At 36.4% G+C, this 25,209-nt stretch overlaps 1 protein-coding gene across 5 annotated transcripts; it reads left to right on the top strand.

Moving 5' to 3' along the window:
* The first annotated feature begins 777 nt into the window (after positions 1-777).
* LOC109216622 (two-component response regulator ORR26-like) lies at positions 778-24,239 on the top strand. Of its 5 annotated transcripts, none has more exons than XM_019380795.1 (11): positions 778-1,039; positions 2,119-2,242; positions 4,739-4,833; positions 12,733-12,860; positions 14,399-14,551; positions 14,660-15,076; positions 15,177-15,253; positions 20,720-21,655; positions 21,871-21,942; positions 23,604-23,684; positions 23,779-24,239. In XM_019380795.1, the coding sequence occupies exons 4-11, from the start codon at positions 12,752-12,754 to the stop codon at positions 23,857-23,859; spliced, it is 1,926 nt and encodes a 641-aa protein (XP_019236340.1). In that variant the 5' UTR covers positions 778-1,039; positions 2,119-2,242; positions 4,739-4,833; positions 12,733-12,751; the 3' UTR covers positions 23,860-24,239. The 5 variants fall into 5 exon arrangements, with proteins under 5 accessions (XP_019236340.1, XP_019236343.1, XP_019236342.1 ...); XM_019380796.1 differs by lacking the exon at positions 778-1,039 and adding an exon at positions 1,442-1,736; XM_019380798.1 differs by lacking the exon at positions 12,733-12,860.
* Positions 24,240-25,209: the final 970 nt, after the last annotated feature.

Below are 25,209 nucleotides of genomic sequence, written 5' to 3'. Positions count from 1 at the left end.
GAGGTTTAACAAGCTATATTTTTTAAAATTACTTTTGAATATAAAAATATTTAGTTTGAAATCGTCTTCAAATAGTATGGATAGATGAAAATTATTTAATTTTTATTTTCAAATTGCTTTAAAATAGTATGGGTAGATATGAAAATCTTGTAAATATTGATGCTTCTTTTTGTTGTTTTATTATTTAAAAATAAATTTTACTTTTTTTATGGAAACTTCTATTTGAATAACAAAATTAGTAATTTTTCAAAATGAGAAAAAGATTGGAAATGAGCATTTGCACTACATAAATAGTCTAATCAACACATGCATTGAAAGGAGAGTTGTGGCTAGAGGAATATGGGGTCTACGTGTATTTTGCATTTAAGAAATACAAACATGAATTTTTTATGAAATGACATATATGCCCTTGGTCAACCATCTTCCTTTTCTATATAATAGAAAAATAATTTTCTTGCATCTAAACATGTAAGTTGCTTGTATTTTTTAAAACCAAATTATTATCATACAAATATTTCTCATTTCTTAGTTTAATTCTTATTCATTGTTCTGCTTGAAATTTTCTTAAATTTAGTAAGCTCAATGAACTTCCTTTCTGGAAACTTTTCATTATATTATTGGTTTAATTTTATTTTTCTAAAATTAATTAAAGGATGACGTCATCATATTTGCATAAGATTTTCATAATATGGGCTATAAGTGATTGATTTCAAAATATAAAAGGTGTATTTGCATTGTGTAGTCGAATTATGTGGGTGTTTAGTGTAAATAAAATAAAAATACTAGCTCATTTGCTCTTCAACGTACCCGCTCCAAATCTGCTGTGCTGAGGCCCAAAACGGCAAATCAGTTTAAACTTTCAAGTTTCAACAGATTTTCCACCATACGACTGAATTAGCAATATGAAAATTCAAACGCAATTGCTGGATTTGGCTTAGGCAATAATAATAGAACTTCCGTTCTCATCGAGAAGAGTTGATACAGAAGATCACGGCGAACTGAATTTTGGAATTAGAATCCCTTGGTTTGATTGTAATCAGTAAGTTATTATTGTTCATCAGCCGAGTTTCTGTTTTAACTGCTTAATTGCGGAGTTGATTCCCTTTGAAAGTGATATAGGGAGGAGATATTGCTAGTAAACTTGACTCCACATCAGTTGTGTAGATTTTTTTAACGGGGTTTATAATGTCACTCATTGCAATACGATTTTGGGTTTGATGCCTAGATTCTTTCGCACGGTATCAAATTCTAATTTTGATTAAGTTCATTTTCATAACAGTTTTCTATTTACCTATTCTATTGTTTTGCCCCACTCTCCCAATTATGTCCATTGTGCTACTAACTCTGCCCCACTCTTCAACCTGTTGAGTTATTTCACTCCTTTTTTAAAAAAATCCATTCTTTACGTATTGTAATGTTTTGGGTCCCTCTCTCCATCAATTCAGTCCATCGAGCAACTAACTCTGTTTAACACACACTTCTTAGCCTGTTAAGCGTACTTTCTTTACTCCAACTATATTCTTCTACCTGTTGAGTCATTTCAGTTTTTAAGAAAAAATAAGGAGTTAAGATAGGCGTGTGGAAGAAGTCATGAACTGCAATGCTGAGATTTTATCATTTATGTAAACTATAAATCTTATTTCGTGGAAACAATCACATCCGCCGGACTGCCTCTTCGTTTGGCAGCATGTTAATCATTTTGCTTGCACTATAATCGGTGGCGGAGCCACATATAGGTAAAAATAATTTTTATATATCTTTACTATGTATTGAATGTCTCTTTTCGTCTCCTTGAGCGGAGGGTCTTTCGGAAACAGGCTCTCTACTCCTCCGGGGTAGGGGTAAGGTCTGCTTACATAGTTAAAATACTAGCCATTTTGGCGCCCTTAGTTAAAATCCTAGTACCATCTTCTCTTGATGTAAAGAGATTACTATATTGACACTGCTGGCCATGTAATCCTAACCATTTTTTTTAGGAATTTTCATTTTTTCTTCCAGTTGCTCCTTATTATGTCTGTTTGCATCATATTGTCCCACTCTTTCATGTAAATCTTCCCAAAATTGATGATGATTCTAAACAATTTAACTCTGTCTAGTCTGTTGTTTCCATTGTGGCAGAGTTCAAGGCTGGCATGAGGCACACATCTCATGATGATGATGATCTCAAGCATCCCTTATAAAGACATGTTCTCTTTGCGGGGGATTGTGTTCGTTGGTGCTGTTGATCGCAGCATAAACTTGGGTAAGTACTAACCATCTATAGGTGTGTATATGATAATCATGAATTCTCTTTTATATGAGATGGATAGACCTTGTCTTATATTTGAAGTAAGAAAAGTTAATTTGATGATTTTGTATTCACTGTCTACATTATAGAGCGGATGGACCTTTGGTCTGACATGTTAAGCAGGAAAATTGATCCTTTATTTAATTTTTAGTTTTAGCATTCTTATCCTTTTATTTTGATTGTCGTACCTTTTCTTTGTGGAATGGATTTGCTTATGATTGTTCTCTGGTCGCTTGATGGTCTTGGGAATAGTTTCACAACCACCTTATCTATGTTCTTTTCTTGGTTCTTTCCTCGAGCCTTCTGTATTTTATTTTCAACCTGAAACAGCACATCTGGTTTTATTTCTTTTGCGATTTTCTCTTCTTTATCTTATTGTTTGTTGATTTTGTTCGAACTCAATCTTCTTCTGTTTCAGCAAAATCTACGTTCATCTAACTTATGTCCCTGACGAAGATAGTGTTAATCAAAGTCTGGAACTCCCTCATACTGCACCTCTTGCCAGAATCCCTCTTCTTTGGATTATCTGTCATTTCGATCCGACCCAAGTATTATTTTGTCGCCTTTGCCAAGTTGATCCCGATTCTTTCCTTAGATGCATTAGCTTGTGTCTAATATTGTGTAGCTACATTAGGGGCCAAAGAAACTCCAGTTACATAGAGTCAATAACTAAGAGTCTAAGACAGAGCATCTCATCTGTAAAGATGTCAGGGAAGATTGTATAATAATACTCATACTGGAGCCACAGAGGTCTCAACTTCCGGAACAAAATCAGATAGCCACTTCAAGTTACATATCAAAGCAGAAATGGAGCCAAAATTTCACTAAGGAGATTTATAACATAAAGAAGTAAACACACGAAGAAGCCAAGGGGATTCAACCTATAGTATATACACATAAAAAGATTTGTTTGCCAATCTACACTATGTTATTTTCCAGCGAAGGGGTGTCAATTCACTGCTGCATCAAAGCATTCAATCTCCGTAATCTCATGAAACACAAGTCATTATCCAAGTATGACAAAGACATACTCGCATCAAAATAATTATCTCAATATTAACTTTTATTAGGATAAAAAGAAAAACATTAAGTAGGATCTGACTAACACCACTATTTCTAATTGCACCAAATTTAAGGTTTCCTTCGTTAGAACTTCACCATTAGAGTGAATCTACAATTCTACACCAAGTTCTCATAGTAATCTTTAGTTGTAAATTTGAATGCAAGATAGCTCATACATGTTTATTTGGTTACTGGAGAGATCTGAATTCTAAGATTTCCTGCTCCAGTTGGGTTCTTACAAGGAGCAAATGTGAAGTTTGATTAGATGTTGGGCTGTGTCAGATTGTGATTGAGTTGATTGTACGTTTGATAGTTGACCTGTGTGACCCTTAGCGATGGGCTGATAGTCCTTCACACCCACCTTTGGCTGAGTAGTATCATTGCAGGTCAAGCAAAGCTAATCATATGATAATGTATGCCCTGAGCGTTCACTCTTAAAGGAACTAGCTGATTTCTAACGGTGTTTTCGACTGACCAACAAGCTGTCAAGACATTGGAGATACATTGACTAGAAGTCGCCGAACAGTTATAATTTTTAATTTTTTAATATTCAGTTTCTTGACGTAGAGGTCATTGCAATCCGTCAAAGATAGTTCACGCAATTTTGTGGGAAGTAGTTTTCAAAGACAGTTCCTTCTCTTTTGGAAGGAATACGTCCGTTGAAAATTCTCAACAAATGAGGGTTTTTATAGGGCTTCCATTGGTCGAATTAATTCTATATCTCAAAGAACTGGCTGTAGAATGGCTATTTTCAGAATATAGTAATTTTTACGAAGCAGGGTCATCAAAAGCTCGACTTCTAATAGAGGAAAATGCGTTTTCTGATTAGTGATTTTCGCTAGAGTTTTCGATGGATGGCCGTCGGATATTTACCGTTTCCCTCTTGTCCCCATAAACATCGCCACTCACCACTCGTCTCTCGTGGTCGGCAACTAGCTAGTAACTCTTCATTCCTCTGACTGTTGATTCAAATCTTTTTTCCATTTTCTTCTTTCTTGATTAGACATTTAAGAGAATAATGTTGATAACATGTTTGATATACAGATGCTTTGTCAATTTTATGTAAATTGCTCAATATTATGATCGGAGCATTCTTGTTCTAGTTTCAGTATTCTATAAGATTCAACGAGATGAGCTTTCTTTTAATGGATAGACATATATATCACATTGGCTATCAACTTTTGAGTATGGAAAAATTTAATGTTTATCTCAGTAGAGTTGCATGGCTGAGGTAGGCTGATGAAATACAAATTCAATGTGGACTTGTCCATGAAATTCAAAGATATAATACTGCAGTGACGTAATCTGATTCATTATAGCAGTAGAAAGATGCAAATCTATAGTGATGAAAATTAGTTAATGTCTTTATTTGTCAATATTGCTTCTCAGATGGAGGGATTACTGGCTTTAGCTTGGAAGTTTGGTTTGCAATGACTTTTGCACATCCAGAAGTCCAGGGGGAGCTCTGGGCGGAGACGACATACGTAAGTTTACAATTCAGTCAGAAATTTCATTTTCTAATCATATATGATTTAGATATGTGTTGTTCGATGTGTTGTCAGGTTGTTTGATGCGTTATATAACTCTACCGAAATTTTGCAGCGAACCTCGTTATTTTGATGTGTTATTTTATAATAAGGAAAACTAATGCACATTATAGGATGAAGTTACGCCCAATTATTGGATAACCTTTGCCGAAATTCCCAAAAGATATCTTACTCGTCTTCTAAGTTCTAACTTATTCCGAATATTTCTTTAGAAGATGAATCTAAATGGAGTTTGGAGCAGCTTAGGATAGGTTGCTAATGTACATTAGATAGATTGTATTCAGTAGACATATATTTGATGTTTAATTACATTATTTCAGCATTCCTTAATAGCAAATTACCTATATTTTTGTGTTTCTAAGAGGCATTGAGCTTGCAGTATGTCCATTAATTTTAAAAATGCCCAATGAAGTAGTAAATCTCTCAGTTTATCAATGGTCATACCATTATTTTCGAGGGGAAAACGGTAAAAAAGGGACTAAAATTGCCAAAGACCCATATTTTTGTACGGCGAAACCATTGAAACATTAACCGTGGAGAATGTCACAGTTTTTGACTGTTAAGCCATTGAAAAGTTTCTTATTTGCAATCATCCGTATATTCCGAAGGAAAACCCGCTGACAATTGAGCAAAAGTTTCCCGTTCACAATTGTTGGTGGCCTGTATGTTGAAAATATTACTCCCTCCATTTAATTTTATATGAACTTGTTTGACTAGACACAGAAAGACTTTTGGAATTTGTGGTCTTACACATGCCACGACATTTGTGTGGTTATAAAAATTTTGGAACTTGTGGTGTTAAACATGTTATGACAGTTATGTGGCCGTAAGATCATGTCTTTAAGGGCAAAATTAGAAGTTTAAAGTTAAATTATTTTCAAATATAGAAAGAGGTCATTCTTTTTGGAATAGACTAAAAAGGAAAAGTGTCATGTAAGGTAGAATAGAGGGAGTAAATGTTTTCGTAGTTCTTTGTTCTGTCTGGCAAGTTGTCGAAAACTTACCAAATTGGCAAATCCTCTATGATTATTCTATGTTTTTGACTGACAATCCACTGAAAAATGATTGTTTTCTCATGACACAACATATCCGATACATTTATATTTGTATTCAATTTTTAATAAAAAAATCCATTGGAAAATTATATCGTTTTAACCTACTTTTCGTCGGGCAATTTCTCCTTTTACATTGCAAAAGCCTTTGATAATTTTCAACCCTTGATCAAAAAATCTTATAGATAAGCATTATTCTGAAGGAAGCTTTTTCTAGGAATAAACGTCGTAAAATTTTAGTTTTCCGAGGATTTTCCGGCGGTTTGGGTTGTTGGAAAATTGACCAGTTTCTTGTAGTGTGAGCCTTTAGAGTGTCCCTTTCTACACAATTGAGGATTGAATGATTGATACAAAATATTACTCCATCCCATTTTATGTGAATGTGTTTAACTAGACTCATTTGCTCACAATATAAGAAATTAAAGAAGACTTGACTTCTAAGCCATACACAAAGTACCAAACTTATCCTTTTAAGTAAATGGTGGTGAGAGTTTCACTCTGTTCATTTTCTCTCTCCTTATAAAAAAAATAAACTTCTATATTAAATGGGTCATAACAAGTCATGTCATTAAGATAAATAGAGATGCTAAAATTATATAGGTTCCAAAAGAAGAAGTGTGTCATTCTTTTGGACCGACTGAAAAGGAAAGTGTGTAATAAAATGAAACTGAGGGAGTAGCTACAATTTCAAGGCTGTTAGCGTTTCAGTTGACCACATTATTTAGATCCTCCCTTTCATCTGTCGACTCTTGGAAAGAAAGAAGGGTACAGTTTCGCATATTTTGTTTCCTCTCCTCTCTTCTTCTACTTCATGCTTCTCAACAGTTAGCAGATGCACCCCCGCACCAAAAGCTTTTAAAATAATATAAATGAGATAATATAGTTAAGTATTAAAATTCTTATTGACAAATGTTAAATTTACTTCAATTTTTTACTTATAAAATTTTTGTAATCAGGTGTTATCTATTATGTAGCGACTAATGATGACTATATAATTCTTTATACAATAGTAAATTGTGTAAAAAGGATTTAATAATATTACCTTTTTAACCTTAATTATCAAAAGAATGTCCTTAATTGTCAAAAGAATGTGTAAAAACGATATAGTTAGTGGTGTTCTAATGGATAAGTGTAAAATATAATACTCCTAATTGAAATGTTATATGTCTAAGACATTAATTAAATTTTTTCAAAGTTATTTTTACTTAAACTGATTTCTATCTACAGTCATTTACTTACACGAGGCGTGACGCTTTTTCTTGGGTCAAGCATGTGGAAATTCTGATTTTTGACTACAGTCATTTGCTTACATGAGGCCTGACTCTATTTCGTGGGCCAAACACATGAAAATTCTTTTTGATGATAAATGATAGTGAGATTTGAACTGTGGACCTTTGCTTGATCTAATACTATGTTTAAGAGTGTTACCATCTCATTTAAATGCTTAAATTGTTAGAGAGAGCACAACTTTAATTACTGTATTATAGAGGAATGCTGTGAAAGAAAAAATGCACTAATGAAATTCAGATAAGGTCACATACTGTACTTTGAGGACATTTTACTTCAAATTAAAACCATTATCAACTTGCCAACCATCAAATTAAGCCTTATCAAACAAGTGTGAATAAATTGGAAACTGTTAGTTAGTTTACAGTTATGTATATAAGTCTAGTCCCACATTGGAATAGGAGTACTATGTACTTTGTAGATTATAGCTATAAATAAGACTTCTTCTATTATATTGAAAAGACGAATATATCAATAATAAGATTTTTCTCGCGTGCATTCTCACATGGTATCAGAGCAACCGTGAGAAATTTATCGCTGTGCATAAATTATAGCGACTCCGGGAAGTGAAAACAGTCAACCGGAAGCCCTTTTTTCGGCAAAAATAGATCTGTCCGCAAGAACCATACTATCGGCCAGTGTTGTGCAAAAACCAACACCACCAGGAAGTAGATCAGAGTTCGGCGACCAACCTTCAGAAAAATCTCCGGCAGTAAAGCACCCACGCGCCCTCACGCGCCGCCAGAAGAAGTTTTCCGGCGAAGTTCTGACGTCCACGCGCCGGCGCGTGAGACTGTTTCAAGCCATATTTTGGGAAAATTTCTTCAGAATAGTCTCTTCTCCTCGCAAATCCGAGCCTACCCATCCAATTAAAATCAAATTCTGACCACTTTTATTTTTTCCGGCATGAATAGTGAGTTTTCGGGCGAGAACAGTAATTCCCAGAAATGAAAAAAAGAATTCTGCTTTTTCGGGGCAATATTATAATGGCATTCGTATCAAAAGCCTTTAACTCACAATCCGTTGGATCCAATGCATTGAATCCAATCCAGATGGTTTCTTTATCGGATTATATGGAGTTCCTTCAGTACAAAGCATGTAAACAGACATCTTCAGGGATAACTTCCGTTGTTCAAATAGATAGTAGCGTGACTTGTGTCTCCCAATCTTCAACCTCTGAGTCTCGAGTCATTGATTCAGGTGCATGTGATCATATTTCTGGTAACAAATCTCTTTTCACTACTATTTCATATTCTCAATCTCTCCCAACAGTCACAATGGCCAACGGGTCTCAAACCATGGCAACTGGAATAGTTCAAGCAAGTCCACTTCCTTCCTTAACTTTAAATTCAGTTCTTTATGTTCCCGGTAGTCCTTTTAATCTCATAGCCGTTAGTCGCTTAGCCAAATCACTTAAATGCTCTATTTTATTTTTTGATGACCTTGTTTTTGTACAGGTTCGCAGTACAGGACGGATCATTGGTACCGGGCGTGAATCAGATGGACTTTATTACCTTCTCCTTGCAAAATCACATGGACTCACATCTTGTCTTCCTTCAACAACTTGTCATGTTACCTAAGTTGCGCGGACTCTTCGATTTTGGTGCCATTCCCGTCCGGATACGGGACGGATATGGGGACGGGATACGTCCCGGATACGGTCAACTGACTTCGGACACTTTGACCGGAGTCCATTGACAAATTTGGGAGAAAAATTGAGATTTTGATTTCTCAAAATCAAAAGCAAACAAATTTAGAACAATGAATGAATAATGTCCATTTTGGAGATTGAAAGATTGAATTGTACAATATTCATGTAAGTTTTTCACATATCTCTCAAAATTTACAATATTTTTATAGATCTATTTTTTATTAGTTGAATCCCCGCACCCGTACCCATATCCGGATCTGCACCCCCGATTCTTAAAATTTAGATTTTGTCGAATACGATACTCGGATCTGTCCCCATATCGGATACCCGCACCCGAGTCCGAGCAACTTAGCTTGTTACAAATTCACCAGATTTATTATATAAACGGTTGGGACATCCAAATTTGTCAAAACTTCAGAAAACGGTACCTGGTTTATCTCACTTGTCCACTCTAGAGTATGGGTCATGTCAGCTCGGTAAACATACCCACTCCAATTTCCCTCGGCGTCTTAATAATCGAGCAGAGTCACCTTTTACTTTAATCCATTCAGATGTTTGGGGTCCTAGTCGGGTCAGTTCTACATTGGGATTCCGCTACTTTGTCAGTTTCATTGATGATTATTCCAGGTGCACTTGGATATTTTTGATGAAAAATCGATCCGAGTTGTTTTCTATTTTCCAAACCTTCCACGCTGAAATTCAAAATCAATTTGGGGTTTCTATCAGCACATTTCGTGGTGATAATGCCCTAGAGTATTTGTCTTCCCTATTTCAGCAGTTTATGAACTCTCATGGGATTATTCATCAAACATCTTGTCCGTACACGTCTCAACAAAATGGGGTAGCTGAAAGAAAGAATAGACATCTTATTGAAATTGCTCGTACCTTACTCATACAATCTCATGTCCCGTTGCGTTTTTGGGGGATGCAGTTCTTACATCTTGCTATCTTATTAGTCGTATGCCATCTTCAGCTATCTAGAATCAAGTTCTATTCTCTATTCTGTTTCCCCACTTACCATTGTTCTCTCTTCTACCCCGTGTCTTTGGAAGCACGTGTTTTGTTCATAACCTTACTCCAAGAAAAGATAAGTTAGCTCCTCGTGCTCTTATGTGCATATTTCTAGGTTACTCGAGAACGCAAAAGGGGTATCGATGCTATTCTCCTGACCTCCAGCAGTACCTTATGTCCGTTGATGTTACCTTCTTTGAAACCCAATCATACTTCACAGGTCCAGGTAATCACTTAAATATTTCTGAGGTGCTACCAGTTTCATCTTTTGGAGATTCAGTCACTATCTCCCATTCATCTTCCTCTGCAACTCCAGCTCCACCACCTACAGCTCCAGTTGCAGCTCCACTACCTATAGCTCTAGCTCCAGTTGCAGCTCCACCACTCTTGACTTATCATCGTCGTCCATGTCCAGCATCAGGCCCAGGTGATTCACGTCCTGCATCAGATTCTGCACCTACTGCAGACTTGTCTCCTCTTAGTCAACCAATTGCACTCCGCAAAGGTGTACGATCCACACTTAATCATTATCCCCATTATGTCGGCTTAAGTTATCATCGTCTGTCATCACCTTATTATGCTTTTATATCATCTTTGTCCATTATTTCTATCGCTAAGTCTATAGGTGAGGCACTATCTCATCCAAGATGACGACAGGCTATGATTGGCGAGATGTCTGCTTTACATGCGAGTGGCACTTGGGAGCTTGTTCCTCTTACTTCAGGTAAGTCTCCTGTTGGTTGTCGTTGGGTTTATGCAGTCAAAGTCGGCCCGGATTGCCAGGTTGATCGGCTTAAGGCTCGTCTTGTTGCAAAAGGATACACTCAGATTTTGGGCTTGATTATAGTGACACTTTCTCTTTCGTAGCTAAAGTAGCATCTGTTCGTCTCTTTTTGTCCATGGCTGTTGTACGTCATTGGCCTCTTTATCAGTTAGACATTAAGAATGCTTTCTCCACGGTGACCTTGAGGAAGAAGTTTATATGGAGCAACCACCTGGTTTTGTTGCTCAGGGGGAGTCAAGTGGTCTTGTATGCCGATTGCACAGGTCATTATATGGTTTGAAATAGTCTCCTCGAGCTTGGTTTGGTAAGTTCAGCACAATTATTTAGGAGTTCGTAGTGAAGCTGATCACTCTGTGTTTTATCGGCATTCTGCTCCTAATCTGTGTATTTATCTAGTGGTTTATGTTGACGATATTGTTATTACTAGCAATGATCAGGATGGTATTACTAATCTGAAACATCATCTCTTTCAGCACTTCCAGGCTAAGGATCTAGGCAGATTGAAGTATTTTCTAGGTATTGAGGTTGCTCAGTCTAGCTCAGGTATTGTTATTTCACAGCGGAAGTACGCATTAGACATTCTTAAGGAGACCGGAATGAAGGGTTGCAGACCTGTTGACGCTCCTATGGATCTGAATGCTAAGCTTCTGCCTGGACAGGGGGGCCTCTTAGAGATCCTACAAGATATAGGAGGTTGGTTGGCAAATTGAATTACCTCACAGTGACTAGACCTGATATTTCTTTTCCGGTGAGTTGTAAGTCAGTTTATGGATTCTCCCTGTGATAGTCATTGGGATGCAGATGTTCGCATTCTTCGGTATATAAAGTCAGCTCTAGGCAAAGGGTTACTACTCGAGGATCGAGGCCACGAGCAGATTGTTGGGTACACAGATGCTGATTGCGCAGGATCACCTTTTGATAGACGTTCTGCGTCTGGATATTGTGTTCTAGTAGGAGGTAATTTGGTCTCTTGGAAGAGCAAGAAACATAATCTAGTTGCTCGATCTAGCGCCGAAGCCGAATATCGGGCCATGGCTATGGCAACGTGTGAGCTAGTTTGGGTCAAGCAGTTGCTCAAGGAGTTGAAGTTCGGAGAAATTAGCAAGATGGAACTGGTGCGTGATAATCAAGATGCTCTTTATGTTGCGTCAAATCCGGTGTTCCATGAGAGGACTAAACACATTGAGATTGACTGTCACTTTGTCAGGGAAAAGATACTCTCAGGAGAGATTCTACAAAGTTTGTGAAGTCGAATGATCAGCTTGCAGATATTCTCACCAAGTCCCTCACTGGTCCTCGTATTGGTTATATATGTAACAAGCTCAGTACATATGATTTGTATGCACCGGTTTGAGAGGGAGTGTTAGTTAGTTTACAGTTATGTATATAAGTCTAGTCCCACATTGGAATAGGAGTAATACGTACTTTGTAGAGTATAGCTATAAATAGGACTTCTTGTATTATATTGAAAGACGAATATATCAATAATAAGATTTTTCTCCCGTGCATTCTCACGGAAACCATTATGAACTAGCGAATCATCAATTTAAAGCCTTATCAAGAAAGTGGGTATAAATTTGAATACCTAGCCAGCCCAGTCTTTCATGGTGAAGTTATAGCTTTTACAAGCCTGTTAAGGAAAGCAGATTTAAAAAAACAAACTCTGAAAGAGAAAGAAGATGAATGCGTGTCAATTATAATAGGTAGTGGAGTAGCGGCTGGTGAAAAGTATAGTAACAGAATTACTAAAAAGAATCTTAATATGCTAATGTAATGACTGCTCTATTCTAATATGCCAAGAAAAATTTAGAAATCTAACAGAACTTTTAATAAATATATATTTATGCCAATTTTTCGTGCTAATGTGTTCACACTTGATTGTACAAGTGGGAAAGGGGAACAATTTTTTTCTCTTTTTGGTCCGAGGGCGAATATCTCTAAATCTGCCCCTTTTCACTCTGAATAAACCATCTACAACACTGGTGGCGGTTGTCATTATTCAATTTGGCCAAATACTTCATTTACTTTAGTTAGTACAATCTTCGCCACAGAGTCAACCTTTGCCAATCAATGGAAGTTGAGACACTCATAAACAAGTCAATCAGCATTTTGGTTGTGGATGATGATGTTGTTTGTCTTTCCATTGTTGCTATGATACTCAAGAAATGTAAATACCAAGGTATGCGCCAAATCTTTTTTGCTATTTCGTTGTCTTGTTTTTTCTTCCCCTAATTTGGGATGGTGTCTTGCATGCATGAATTGCTTTTCATGCTACAATTTCTTTATGTTAGATAGCCTTAACGGAGATCGATGTATCCTAGATTTGAAAGTGGTAAGCGTTAGATCTTTAAGTAACATGACATGTGAATTCAAGTTACTTACCAGATGTACCAAAGTTATTCATACTTCCTATTTAGGAACAGAAGTGGAACGATTAATTTAAGGTGCCACTTCATTAGCTCTTCTTTGGATTCGATGTGAGTATGACTTGCTGAAGAATGAAGGGGAATCACAACCAGTGCTTTAAGAGCCGTTTTTGCCCCGGGGCGGCATAGTAAAAACGAGGGGGAGGGAGGGAGGCGGTACGAAAGTATTGCGAGGCATAAGCCTCAATGTTCTGGGCGTATACTTAGGCGTTGGGTGAGTTTTTGTTTTAGGGCATAAGCCCAGAAAATCTTTTAAATTAGAATTAAAATTACAATTCCTTAATTTAATACCAATAAACACAAAAATCAACTTGTTATTTACATTCTAAAAAGTTAAAAAACTTTAAAGTCAAAAGTTTTTTTATTGTTAGCCCTAATTTTTATCTTTCTCTTTGTCCTCTACCGGGTAAAGGAAAAAAATGATCAATTTGCAAACTTAAAAACGAAAATGCATCATACTCCATGATTTGTGGTTCAACACTTCTAATTGCAGGTTCCTTCTTTGCTTTTCTTTCTTTTTAAGTTATTTTACTCTTACAAGTTAGTTTATAAATTTCTACCCAACTTCTTTGCCAAAGTTTGATTAGTTTTTTTGATGAAGCAGTTTTGATTAGTTTTTTAGTCAATTGCTGATTCAAATTAGCATTTTAAGATGAAGTAGTTCTATATACATTTCATTTATTTTATATTTTCTTGAAATTTCTATAATTTCTATATAATTTTACCTTATTGTAATATTTATTTTTATTGTATTAATTTATAAAATATTAAAAATTAAAGATCCATGGGGCTTACGCCTAGCGCCTCGAGGCTTATGCCTCGCCCTAATACGTAAAACGCCTTTCCTTGTGCCTCGAGGCTTTCATTCTCTCCTATTTTAAGGCAAACACAAAGAGGAGTCTCTCAATAGATTGGTTGAGATGTTCTTTACCAAGCATCCAATGCTAATGACAGTATCAACATGTTTTTTCTTTCCAGTTATAGTAAGAAATTTTAATTAGATTCACAAGAAAAAGAAAAAAGGAACCTAATGAATCTGATAACGATATTTAAGCACATCTGTATTTATGGAATTGTCTTTATTTACGATAACCACATTAATAGATCTAACATCAGCATATGTATGGAAAATGTAGTTCCTTTGCTTTGGCTATTAATCTTGATGTCAGAACTTATAGGCGACTTAGCGTAGGATATTGTTATTTGGATTTTAAAATGTTTCTATATGGAGCAGTTGTCATTTCTCCTTCATAATGCATCTAACCAATAAACTATTTTGGTTTTACTCCAGTTATGACTGTCAAACATCCAATGGATGCTTTGTCTATACTTCGGATCAAAGGCGGCTCTTTTGATCTCGTTGTCGTTGATGTGCACATGCCTGATATGAATGGCTTTGAACTTCAACAAGTGATAACCGACGAATTTGAGCTACCCGTTGTTTGTAAGTCTGATTCTTTTTTCAATTTTATTTTGCATGAAATGTTCAGTATTGTATTCCCTGATCATTAAAAAAAAGGCTTATGATCCAAGCTTACATATTGAATGTCAGTGATGTCAGCTGATGACAAAGAAGGTACGATCCTGAAAGGACTAGACGGTGGGGCTGCATTTTTCCTTGTTAAGCCTATATCTGTAGATGATCTAAGAGATCTATGGCAGTACTCACTGTTGCAGAAGAAGAAAGGTAAAAGAGTTCTTCTTGAGGAAATTGATTGTTTGGAGAAAAGTTCCACTTGCAATAAGAAAAGCCTTCATGAAGTCAGGGAGTCTGCATCATCTATCAATGAAAATTGCTATCAACATATCAAGAAGGAAAAATCTAAGAGGAAACCTGCAAGAACACAGAGGAACGCTGATAAAGATAACAGTGGTAATTCTGCTGCACCATTTAAAAAGACTAAGGTTGTGTGGACAAGTTCACTACACAACAAGTTCTTGGAAGCCATCAGAGACATTGGATTTGACAGTAAGTTGCATATTTATTTTATTAAAAAGAGTTTTTCAAGGTGTCAAACTTAAAAGAACATTAAATTGTTAATATTTTGCTACCTGAATTTTTCACGCAGAAGCTGCGCCAAAAAAGATTCTTGATCAAATGAAAGTCCCTGGATTAACTAGAGCAAATGTCGCCAGCCATTTGCAGGTTTACTTCTAAATACATATGTTTAACTATAATTGGTATCATGGCTTTCACATATTAAATAGGTGAAGTTATGTTTGATTTCTGCATTACTTTGTTTGAACTAGTCCATATAGGTGAAGTAACGTTTGACTTCTGTATTACTTGGTTTGAACTAGTGCATAATTTCATAAAATAGGAGATCACAGATGTCCGTATTTGTTTTACTTCAATTATTAAGATATTCATGACTATCTATATGGATATCAACCGTCCATTAGCTTTTATCATTAGAATCTCACTTTGTTTGATTCTTATATTATGACAATGTAACACCCTTTTACACCAGTCATACCAACCGCTTCTTATTACGGTACACTACCTTTTTCTGTTCAGTTAGCATCAGTTAATTTAAAAGTTGGAAAACTTTTTACAGTATATTATTAGCTCTTATCATTTGTAAAGTTCACTCTCAATAGTGATTATTAGTCTATGTTGCTCGTGTGATGAGATGAATGTCATTAATTTTATAATACAATACGAACTTTTATGAATAAAAATATGAAAACAAGATTAGGTCCTCACCCGAAATTAACTTGATGGTGACCAGATTTGCATCAATGAACAAAAGTGAGAAACTCAGCCTCTTATTTGGTTAGTATATCTTCTTCGCTTTCTTGGGTTATCAACGTTAACAATAAAGACCAGAAATGTGAATTTGATGAGGATATGTAGTCGATAGTAAAAGAAGAGCTCTTTCATGATTTTGGGAGAAGCGACGGGAGAATAAAGGAAGGAGCTTAAGTTCTATGTACTGGCGGGATAAAAAGATTTACACAATCGGGTCACTTGTAAGATAATTACTGTGAGAAATCAAGAGAAAAAATATATTCTGGATATTCGTTAAATGTCTTACAAATAGTCCTATTTATATACAATGTTTACATATACCTAAAGCCTTCTATACCAATGTGGGACACCATACATGAACTACTTCTGACACTCCCTCTCAAGCTGGTGCATATAAATTATATGTACCGAGCTTGTTACATATATAACTAATACGAGGACCAAAGAGGGACTTGGTAAAAATATCTGCAAGTTGATCATTTGACTTCACAAACTTTATAACAATATCTCCTGAGAGAATCTTCTCTCTGATAAAGTGACAACCAATCTCAATGTGTTTGGTCCTCTCATGGAATACAATTTGATGCAATATGAAGGGCAACCTGATTATCACACACGAGTTCCATCTGACTGAGCAACTGTTTGACCCAAACTAGCTCACATGTTGCAAGAGCCATGGCTCGATACTCTGCTTCTATGCTAGATCGAGCAACTACATTCTGTTTCTTGCTTTTCCAAGAGACCAAAATACCTCCTACTAAGACACAATATCCAGATTTGGAACGTCTATCAGAAGGTGACTCTGCCCAATCAGCATCTGTGTATCCAACAATATGCTCATGGCCTCAATCCTCGAATAATAGTCCTTTGCCTGGAGCTGATTTATATACCGAAGAATGCGAACAACTGCATCCCAATGACTATCGCAAGGAGAGTCCATAAACTGACTTACAACACTAAATGTCAGGTCTAGTCACTGTGAGGTAATTCAATTTGCTAACCAAGCCGCCTATATCTTGCAGGATCGCTAAGAGGCTCGCACTATCCTGGCAGAAACTTAGCATTCAGATCCATGGGAGTGTCAACAAGTCTGCAACCCATCATTCCTGTCTTCTCAAGAATGCTTAAAACATACTTCCTTTGTGAAATAATAATACCTTAACTAGACCGAGCGGCCTCAATACCTAGAAAGTACTTCGATCCGCCGAGATCCTTAGTCTGGAAGTGCTGAAAGAGATGTTGTTTCAGACTAGTAATGTCATCTTGATCATTGCCAGTAATAACAATATCATCAACATAAATCACCAGATAAATACACAAATTAAGAGTAGAATGCGGATAAAAGACTGTGTGATCAGCTTCACTACGAGTCATGTCGAACTCTCGAATAATTGTGCTGAACTTACCAAACCAGGTCGAGGAGATTGTTTCAAACCATAGAATGACCTGCGTAATCGACATACAAGACCACTAGACTCCCCCTGAGCAACAAAACCTGGCGGTTGCTCCATATAAACTTCATGCTCAAGATCACAATGGAGAAAGACATTCTTAATGTCCAACTGATAAAGAAGCCAATGACGAACAACAACCATGGCCAGAAAAAGGCGAACAAATGTGACTGTAGCCGCGGGAGAGAAAGTGTCACTATAATCAAGTTCAAATATCTGAGTATATCTTTTTGCAACCTAACGAGTTTAATTTCAGCACAAAAACTCTGGAATAGAGAACAACTCAGAACGATCTTTCGTTAGGAAAATGCAAGTACATCTTGAGTAATCATCAATGAAACTAAGAAAATAACGAAATCTTAAGGTTGAACTGGCTTTACTAGGACCCCATATATCAGAATGAACTAAAGAAAAAACAGACTCTGCACGGCTTTCAACACTACGTGAAATGTATCTCGAATATGTTTACTAAGTTGACACGACTCACAATCTATGTAGACAAACTAGACAAATTAGGGAACCATCTTCTGAAGCTTGGTTAAACTCGGATGTTCTAGACTTTTGTGAATTAGGTCTGGAGGATCTATAGCGGGACACGCTGTAGAGGGATTGAGTGAGTTAAGGTAGTAAAGTTCTTGTGATTCACGCCTAGTGCCAATTGTCTGTCCCGTACTGCGGTCCTACATAATAAAAGAATCATCAATAAAATATATACCACACTGGAGGGTACGAGTCAAATAACTAACAAATGCGAGATTATAAGGACAACTAGGGACATAAAGAACAAAATCTAAAGTGATAGAGGACGGGATTAGCTTGTCCAACTCCTTTTGCTTTTGTTTGGACTCTATTGGCTAGAGTAACATTTAGAAGAGATTGTGAATAACAATATTTGACAAAAGTGACCTACTACCAGCAATATGATCACATGCGCCTGAGTCCATGACCATGGTCCAAGAGTAGTAAACTGGGAAACACAAGCAAAGGAATTACCAACAGCAGAAGTATCAGTTTGAGCGACAGAGGCTACTTGTGGGGGTGTCTCTTAGTTGCTCAATATTGAAGGAACTCATTATACTCCCCTTCAGAGAAAGAAAACCCCTGGCTACCTACGGTCTCAGTCTGAGCAACATGAGCATTTATAGGTGGTCAACCATGCAAAGAGTAACACACCTCACGAGTGTGCCCAAGCTTGTTACAATAAGAACACTTTGGTCGAGTTCGTCCAAAGCGACCTCCTCGTATATTCTCCATAGTCTGGGATGCTCGATTTTCCATTGTCTGGGATTCGAGAATAGAGGAATCATTTATCTGTGATGAGATACTGTATGACTGGGCGTTGTAGCAAGGCGAAGTAACCAAGAGAATAATTTATCAACTGTGGGGACAGTCGGACTAGCATCGCGTACTGAATCAAGGTCATTACGAAGTCCAGCGAGGGTAAGACCTAGAAACATCTTTTGTCGTTGTTCTTGTTGCTTTTCACACTAGCAGAAACTGGCATCAACTTCTCAAATTCCTCCATGATTGCCTGTACTTGCCCCAAATAAGTAGACATATCTAATTCCTGTTTCTTTAGATTTGTCATCTGCGATATCACATCATAAAAACGAGATATGTCATTAGTGTATAAAGTGCGAGCTTTTTCCCAAACTAAATAACATGTCTGGAATGGACAAAACAAGGGCATCAACTTGGAATCAATAGATCGCCACAGGATACTACATAACTGAGCATCGATCTTCTCCCAAAGTGCTTTGGCTTTTTCATCTCCTTCGCTAGCCTTTTTGGTTAAATGATCTTGAACACCTTGACCTTTACACCACAACTCGACAGACGAAGCCCAAACTAAGTAGTGTGAACTTCTCATTAAAGGTTCCAAGGTAATCATAACACTAGAACTTCCGGAACTCATGTTTTTAGACCCAAAAACATCAAATCCCAAAGACATTGTTGGATTGAAGAGAGGTCGAGCAAATTATTACCAAATATTAGAAAAAATCAACTGTAACCCACTGAAACAGACGAATGAAACACTGTAGTTGCCGGAAAATTTACTGTAGCTGCCAGAAAAAGTTAGTGTAGTCGCTGGAAAAAACTCAAAGTGATCGGAATAAAACGAAAACAGTACGTACGGATGGGGTCGGAATTAGCAGACGAATCAACTGTTCCGAAGAAACTTTTTCAAAAAATGGCCGGAAGTGGTCGTACTCGCCGGCGCGCGAACCCTAGCTTCTGACGGCGCGTGAGGCGACTGTTGCCGGAGAGGTTCACTGGGGTTTGGTCGTTGGATGATGACGGATCTTGTGGTAGTGTTGGATTTTGCACAACACTGACGGAGAGAGAGATGACGTAAGACAGTCGTGAAATGTCGCCGGAAAATTGAGGCACGGTGACTTCTGGCTCTATATTCTAGTTCCCGGATGTGTCTCAAAATTGAGGCACGGTGACTTCTGGCTCTATATTCTTGTTCCCGGATGTGTCTCACCTCTACTGCTCTGATACCATGTGAGATAGCACTGGAAAAAATATGTTCTTGATATTTGTTAAATGTTTTACAAAAGCCTATTTATATATAATGTTAACATATACCTAAAGCGTTCTATACCAATGTGGGATACTGTACATGAACTACTTCTAACAATTACAACAAGATCTTATGATAATTATTAAATGGTGATTTGCTAGAAGTGGTTATACTTGCTATCACAGCATAAACTACACTGATAACGTAAAAAAATGTTTTACACTAGAATATAGTAAATTGATTGAACTCCACCACTACAGGAGGAGTTCTGACGGTTCCCTTGTATATCTTCTAAGAAATCACCAGTATGGAAGAAATTTCAGAAAGTTCCTTTTATATCAGTTCAATAAGGATATAAAATTAAAATCGTTGGAAATTATGCTAAGCATGTAAAAGATTTCTACAGAATCAATAATGAAAATCAAATCTAAAGATAAGAATTTAAGTTTTATATACTAATGACCTTATCAAAAAAAGCTATATGTACTAAATTAGTGGTTACTTTCTGTTGCTATTGGTCTACTTTTGCATGGGGTTGTAGCGCGCTATATATTTTCTTTTACAGGTCTCTTGTTCACCTTTTTTAATATATAGTAGTTACCTCTAGTTGACTATAAGTAACCCTTTATCTAAAGTCTTTTATACGATATATCAGTGTACTTAACATATCATGTTGCAGAGAATTTAATCTAGCTACTAAGTTTGCATACTACGGGAAAAAAGTAATTTTAATAATTAGCTTACTTTAGGAACTTGGTTTGGTGATAACAGAATTGGTGACTTTAAATTTACATTCCTAAAACTTAGGTAGCCTTTTTAATTTGTCCCGTCCTAACTATCAATTCTTCTATTCATTCCAAGCAAGTTGTGCTAATTTTGCAGAAATATCGTATTTTCTTGGAACGAGTCTCTGATGCATGCTGTAGAATACAAGCTGCTGACACAAGCTTAGCCATTAAGGCTGTTCAATCAACTAGTGCATCAGGAATGCTCAGTCAGGAAAAATTTGGATTGCAGAAACAGTTCTCCGAAAACACCACTAACCCCCGGTCATTGATTCACACTGCAAACAATGGCAGTTCGTCTTTCAGAACCCAGCAAACAAGACAAACTATTCCATCAGGATATGAACAAGCACAGTTGTTTCTCAATGAAGGTAATTTGGGTAATATAACACATAGCAATGGGAATCCACTGTATAAGGCGAATCAGTTGACTAGCACAATGAAAGCAAACAACTATCAAACGGGATCATCGGCTTATGAAGATATTTCATCTCAGCTCATGAATGGTTCTACTTCAACTCAAGTTCATAGAATGCTTTCTGGAAATCCTGCCAATAGGTTATCTGATAGGAACTTACTAGCATTAGGGACCAATGGTATCACAGAGCACGCTACCCTTAACGGAAATTTGAACTTTCTTCGTGATGGCCTTGCTGATGACCAATGTGGTACCAATTTCACTCAAAATAACTATGCTGATGAGGCATCTACTCTTTTTGCTGGTCCCATGAACTTCATTGGTAAAAGCCAACATGACTCTGAACAATGTTTTGCTCAAGAGGCATCTTCTTCGGTTAGATTTGATGGAGAAAAGAAATGCTCCGCCATATTGTCTGATCATATTGATGAAGAAACTTATATGCAACTACCATCATTTGTTAACAACGTTTGCAGGGGGCAAGAAGTCGAGGCTATGCTCGATCAGGTTTGTAACTTTTCTGAGTTTCACAACATTAATGATACGCAGCAATCACGAGGCATTGGTGATCTTAGTGTTTCTTTCGTGAATCAAGGGAACGTTCAACCTCATCAGGTATACACTTCTTGAGCATTTTTCTTTATTCCTCGCCAATATGCAATCAAAACAAATTAAACATTATGCTCTTCCATTTTCTCTAATAATTCATGTTTTTAAGGGTTGAACTTGATCTTTTCTCGGTCTGAAAATAATTATGGAATGATTAAAAAGATAATATTTTGGATATGTAGATATTACGTTATAAAGCTAATACAAGTTGAGCCTTTCAGAGTTTAATATGCTTGACTCTCGACAGTGGCGGACCTAGGATTTTGTACAAGCGGGTTCAGTCAAAAACAACGGTAACCAATTGTACAATCGGCTCCTGCAAACAAAATTTATTCATTGCTCTTTTTTTTCCCGTGACGTACTCTCAAGAGCCAAAATGAAGTCATTTTAAATTCATGCTGCTTTTTCAAAACAAAGTTGGGGAATATAAATATATATGTATATATATATATAAGAAATTTAACAAAACAAAGTTGAAAAAAAGAGTTATAAACTAAAATTTTGATACAAACGATTAGAGAAAAAGAGATGATACAATAAACTATAAACATAAAATATACTAAATTAAGTAAACAAATTATAATAATTCGGCAAAGCATTCTCATGTTTTTAGCAAAAACTATGTAAGAGAGAACAAAAATCCATTTATTAGAAAGATTTAATTTATTGAAGCAAAGTAGAGTTAATTAAGAATAACTTTTATTCCACCTAAACAAAAAATATAAATAGAAGTATGAAAAAACAAGACGAATAGAAAACATAAGCAAATTAATACAAGTATAACTGAAGAATGGACGTTTAGCAACAGGGTATTGTTAAAATAAAAATATATTAGTTGGCTGCTTTAGCGGAGGCTTGAACCTGTGACCAAGTTTCCTGATTGAACCCTCTTTACCAATGCTCCGCAGCCTTTGTTTGTGTCAAGCGGGTTCAGTTTTGTTAATAAATATAGATTTTCTGTTTTCTGATGGAATTCACATATAAAAATAACTAACTTTTTCAACGAAGCGGGTACAAGTGACCCCCCTTGCTATAAGGTGGGTCCGCCCCTGACTCTCGAGGAATGAAAAGGTGACAGACAATTTAGAGCAAAGAAAGAAAAGAAAAGAAGTTTAATTACCTATAAATGATCAAAATAGAGGAAACTTGCCTATAAATGAAAAAGAAACTTGCCTTGAATATATATAGAAAATGAACATGGGGTGATTTTCAACTAACAATGATGGTAGCAATCAGGGGACGGCTAATTGCAATGGTTTGGCCAAATACAATTCAAGGCAAGTTTCTTTTTTATTGCCTATAAATGAAATAAGCGCTGGAATGTATTGGTTTGTTCATCCAAAGTTCTCTCTTGCACATACATTACCAAGTAATATCATATTTTGTTGTTTATATTTAGGGGTAAGGTCTGCGTACACACTAGCCTCCCCAAACGCCACGGTGTGGGATAATACTGGGTATGTTGTTGTTGTTGTATTGAAACTCACTAAAGTTTGAAATCAATTTGTTCTTTTAAAGAGAGCGATAAATTGTGCCGAACCAAATTATAATAAAAAAATAATTTAAGAATGTTATGCATTTTTCCTTCTATCAAAATATCTTTAAATTATTTCTAATCCCATCCTTTGTACCATCCAACTTAATGTGTTTAAGCAAACATCGACTTTAGTCCGTCTAGGTAAAGAGTTTAACCATCTCTATCTGTTTTTGCTTCCCCAAATTAAGGGATGGAGATATGATTGAAGGTTTGGATAAGTGGGTTGCAGAAGCCTTTGGGAATTGGAGAAGATTAAATTTCAGTTTTATTTGGTTGCATGCATTGAATTGGGTAAAAAGTTGAATGTGTTGAAAATTAATGCAAGAGTAAAAGTTAAGGTTTTTTGGGGAACATATACTCGTTATTCATAATACATTATTACACTCTGTTATATTCTTTTTCTTGAAATGGTTGTAGCGACACCACCGCATAGGTCATACCGAACCTGTGGAGGATGGCATGTCTCAGCTTCATAATGTCTTCTCATATCCTACTGAGGTATGAATTATTTGGTTTTAGTTTAGTTCGTTTTGAACGTTGAATTATTGGATGTCGAAAGTATAACAAGTACTTTGTCGTTACATTTTTCCAGCAAAGTAAAGATGAAGAGTTTTTGGAGCTGGTACTTGCTTCAAGCCCTTATGAAGATGATCAAAACCCAGACGGTCTTTAAAGCCATTGCTGATGAAGATACTGCTAGTATGCCATAAACGCTTTTACTGAATAGTCAATACTAGCTGTATGAGCAAAAAAATATTAGTCCGAGAATATATTTAGAAGAACAGTTTACAGCAACAAAAACTGTTGGTGCTAGTCTGCTAGAGACACTTTTACTTTATTGCAGCGATCGGATTATTTTGTTACAAACATGTTGCAGGAAAATCATGGCAATATGTTAATTTTAATATTTGCAAACAGACAGAAGATTTGTAGCAATAGTGTATTCTAATTTATTGGAATACACCACATTCGTCACAAATGTGAATTTGAGCAACATACTTATTGTTGCTAATTAGTATTTATGTATGTCGTGAAGATTGCATTTTGTCTCAATAGAGTCGAACTTGATTGCCATAAAAGTTTTGATTTGCATTAACACTGGTTAGTTTTGTCCGATAAGTCGGGGTTTGTTGCTACAAATTATTGTCTATCAAAAAAAAAGGATAATCTTTAGCAACTGCTGGTACGCGAAAGACTTTCGTGTTGTTAACCAGGAGTGTCCATATGAATGATGAGGTTGAGACTTAACATCAGTTGTAGAAGTGCTTTGTATTTAGGTTGAACCTTAAACTTGAGAAAGTAGTTCCCCGGCACTGATTGTCGTCTTAAAATGATCTGGTCGTTTTGATTTTTGAATTTCTCAACGCCCTAATCTTAGTAAACAAAGTCTTACCTCACAATGATAGCTCCTAGCAAAATTTCTGCCATGTTTAAACCTGACTTATGCCTAGTTATGTGTTAAATAAATGAGATTATATGTGGATGAGTGTATAATATACAATGTTGAAATAGTGGATATGAGTGTTGGATATGGTTTGGGGTTGAGCTGGAAGTGGTATTGTATTGTAGCATAAGAGGAGCTAGATAGGCCGGACCCTATTCGCACTGTGAGGGTAACGTATGTGGCATGATTTTGGCCAAGGTTTCCAAGAGACGAGGCAGGACAATTGGACCAAAGCGCAAGGTTATAGTGTGAACCTAGTCTAAAGGTTTAGACAGGTTATTTTATAGTCTCAACTCTCACGTCGTAGAAGTAACGTGTAAAGGTGATTTTTGGTCCAGGGTTAGTTCATGTTGCAACATGAATAGCCCGAGCGACAGCATTTTGGCAAAGAAATGAGGCAGTGCAGTAAAGGCATGTTTTGGCCAGACCGCCAGGTCGCGTCATAGCGCTATCGTGTGAAGACGAAATTTTCTTCCTTAGTATTCACGCTAAGGCGAGAGTGGTCCGAGGCATCAGGTCTACAAATAGTATAATGTCGACATTTTGAGTCCAAAAACGAAACAGATAATAGCTAAGGCA

The sequence above is a fragment of the Nicotiana attenuata genome, unplaced genomic scaffold (genome assembly GCF_001879085.1).
Source record: "Nicotiana attenuata strain UT unplaced genomic scaffold, NIATTr2, whole genome shotgun sequence".
In the NCBI taxonomy this organism is placed as follows: domain Eukaryota; kingdom Viridiplantae; phylum Streptophyta; class Magnoliopsida; order Solanales; family Solanaceae; genus Nicotiana; species Nicotiana attenuata.
This window is presented reverse-complemented; position numbering and strand designations above follow the sequence as displayed.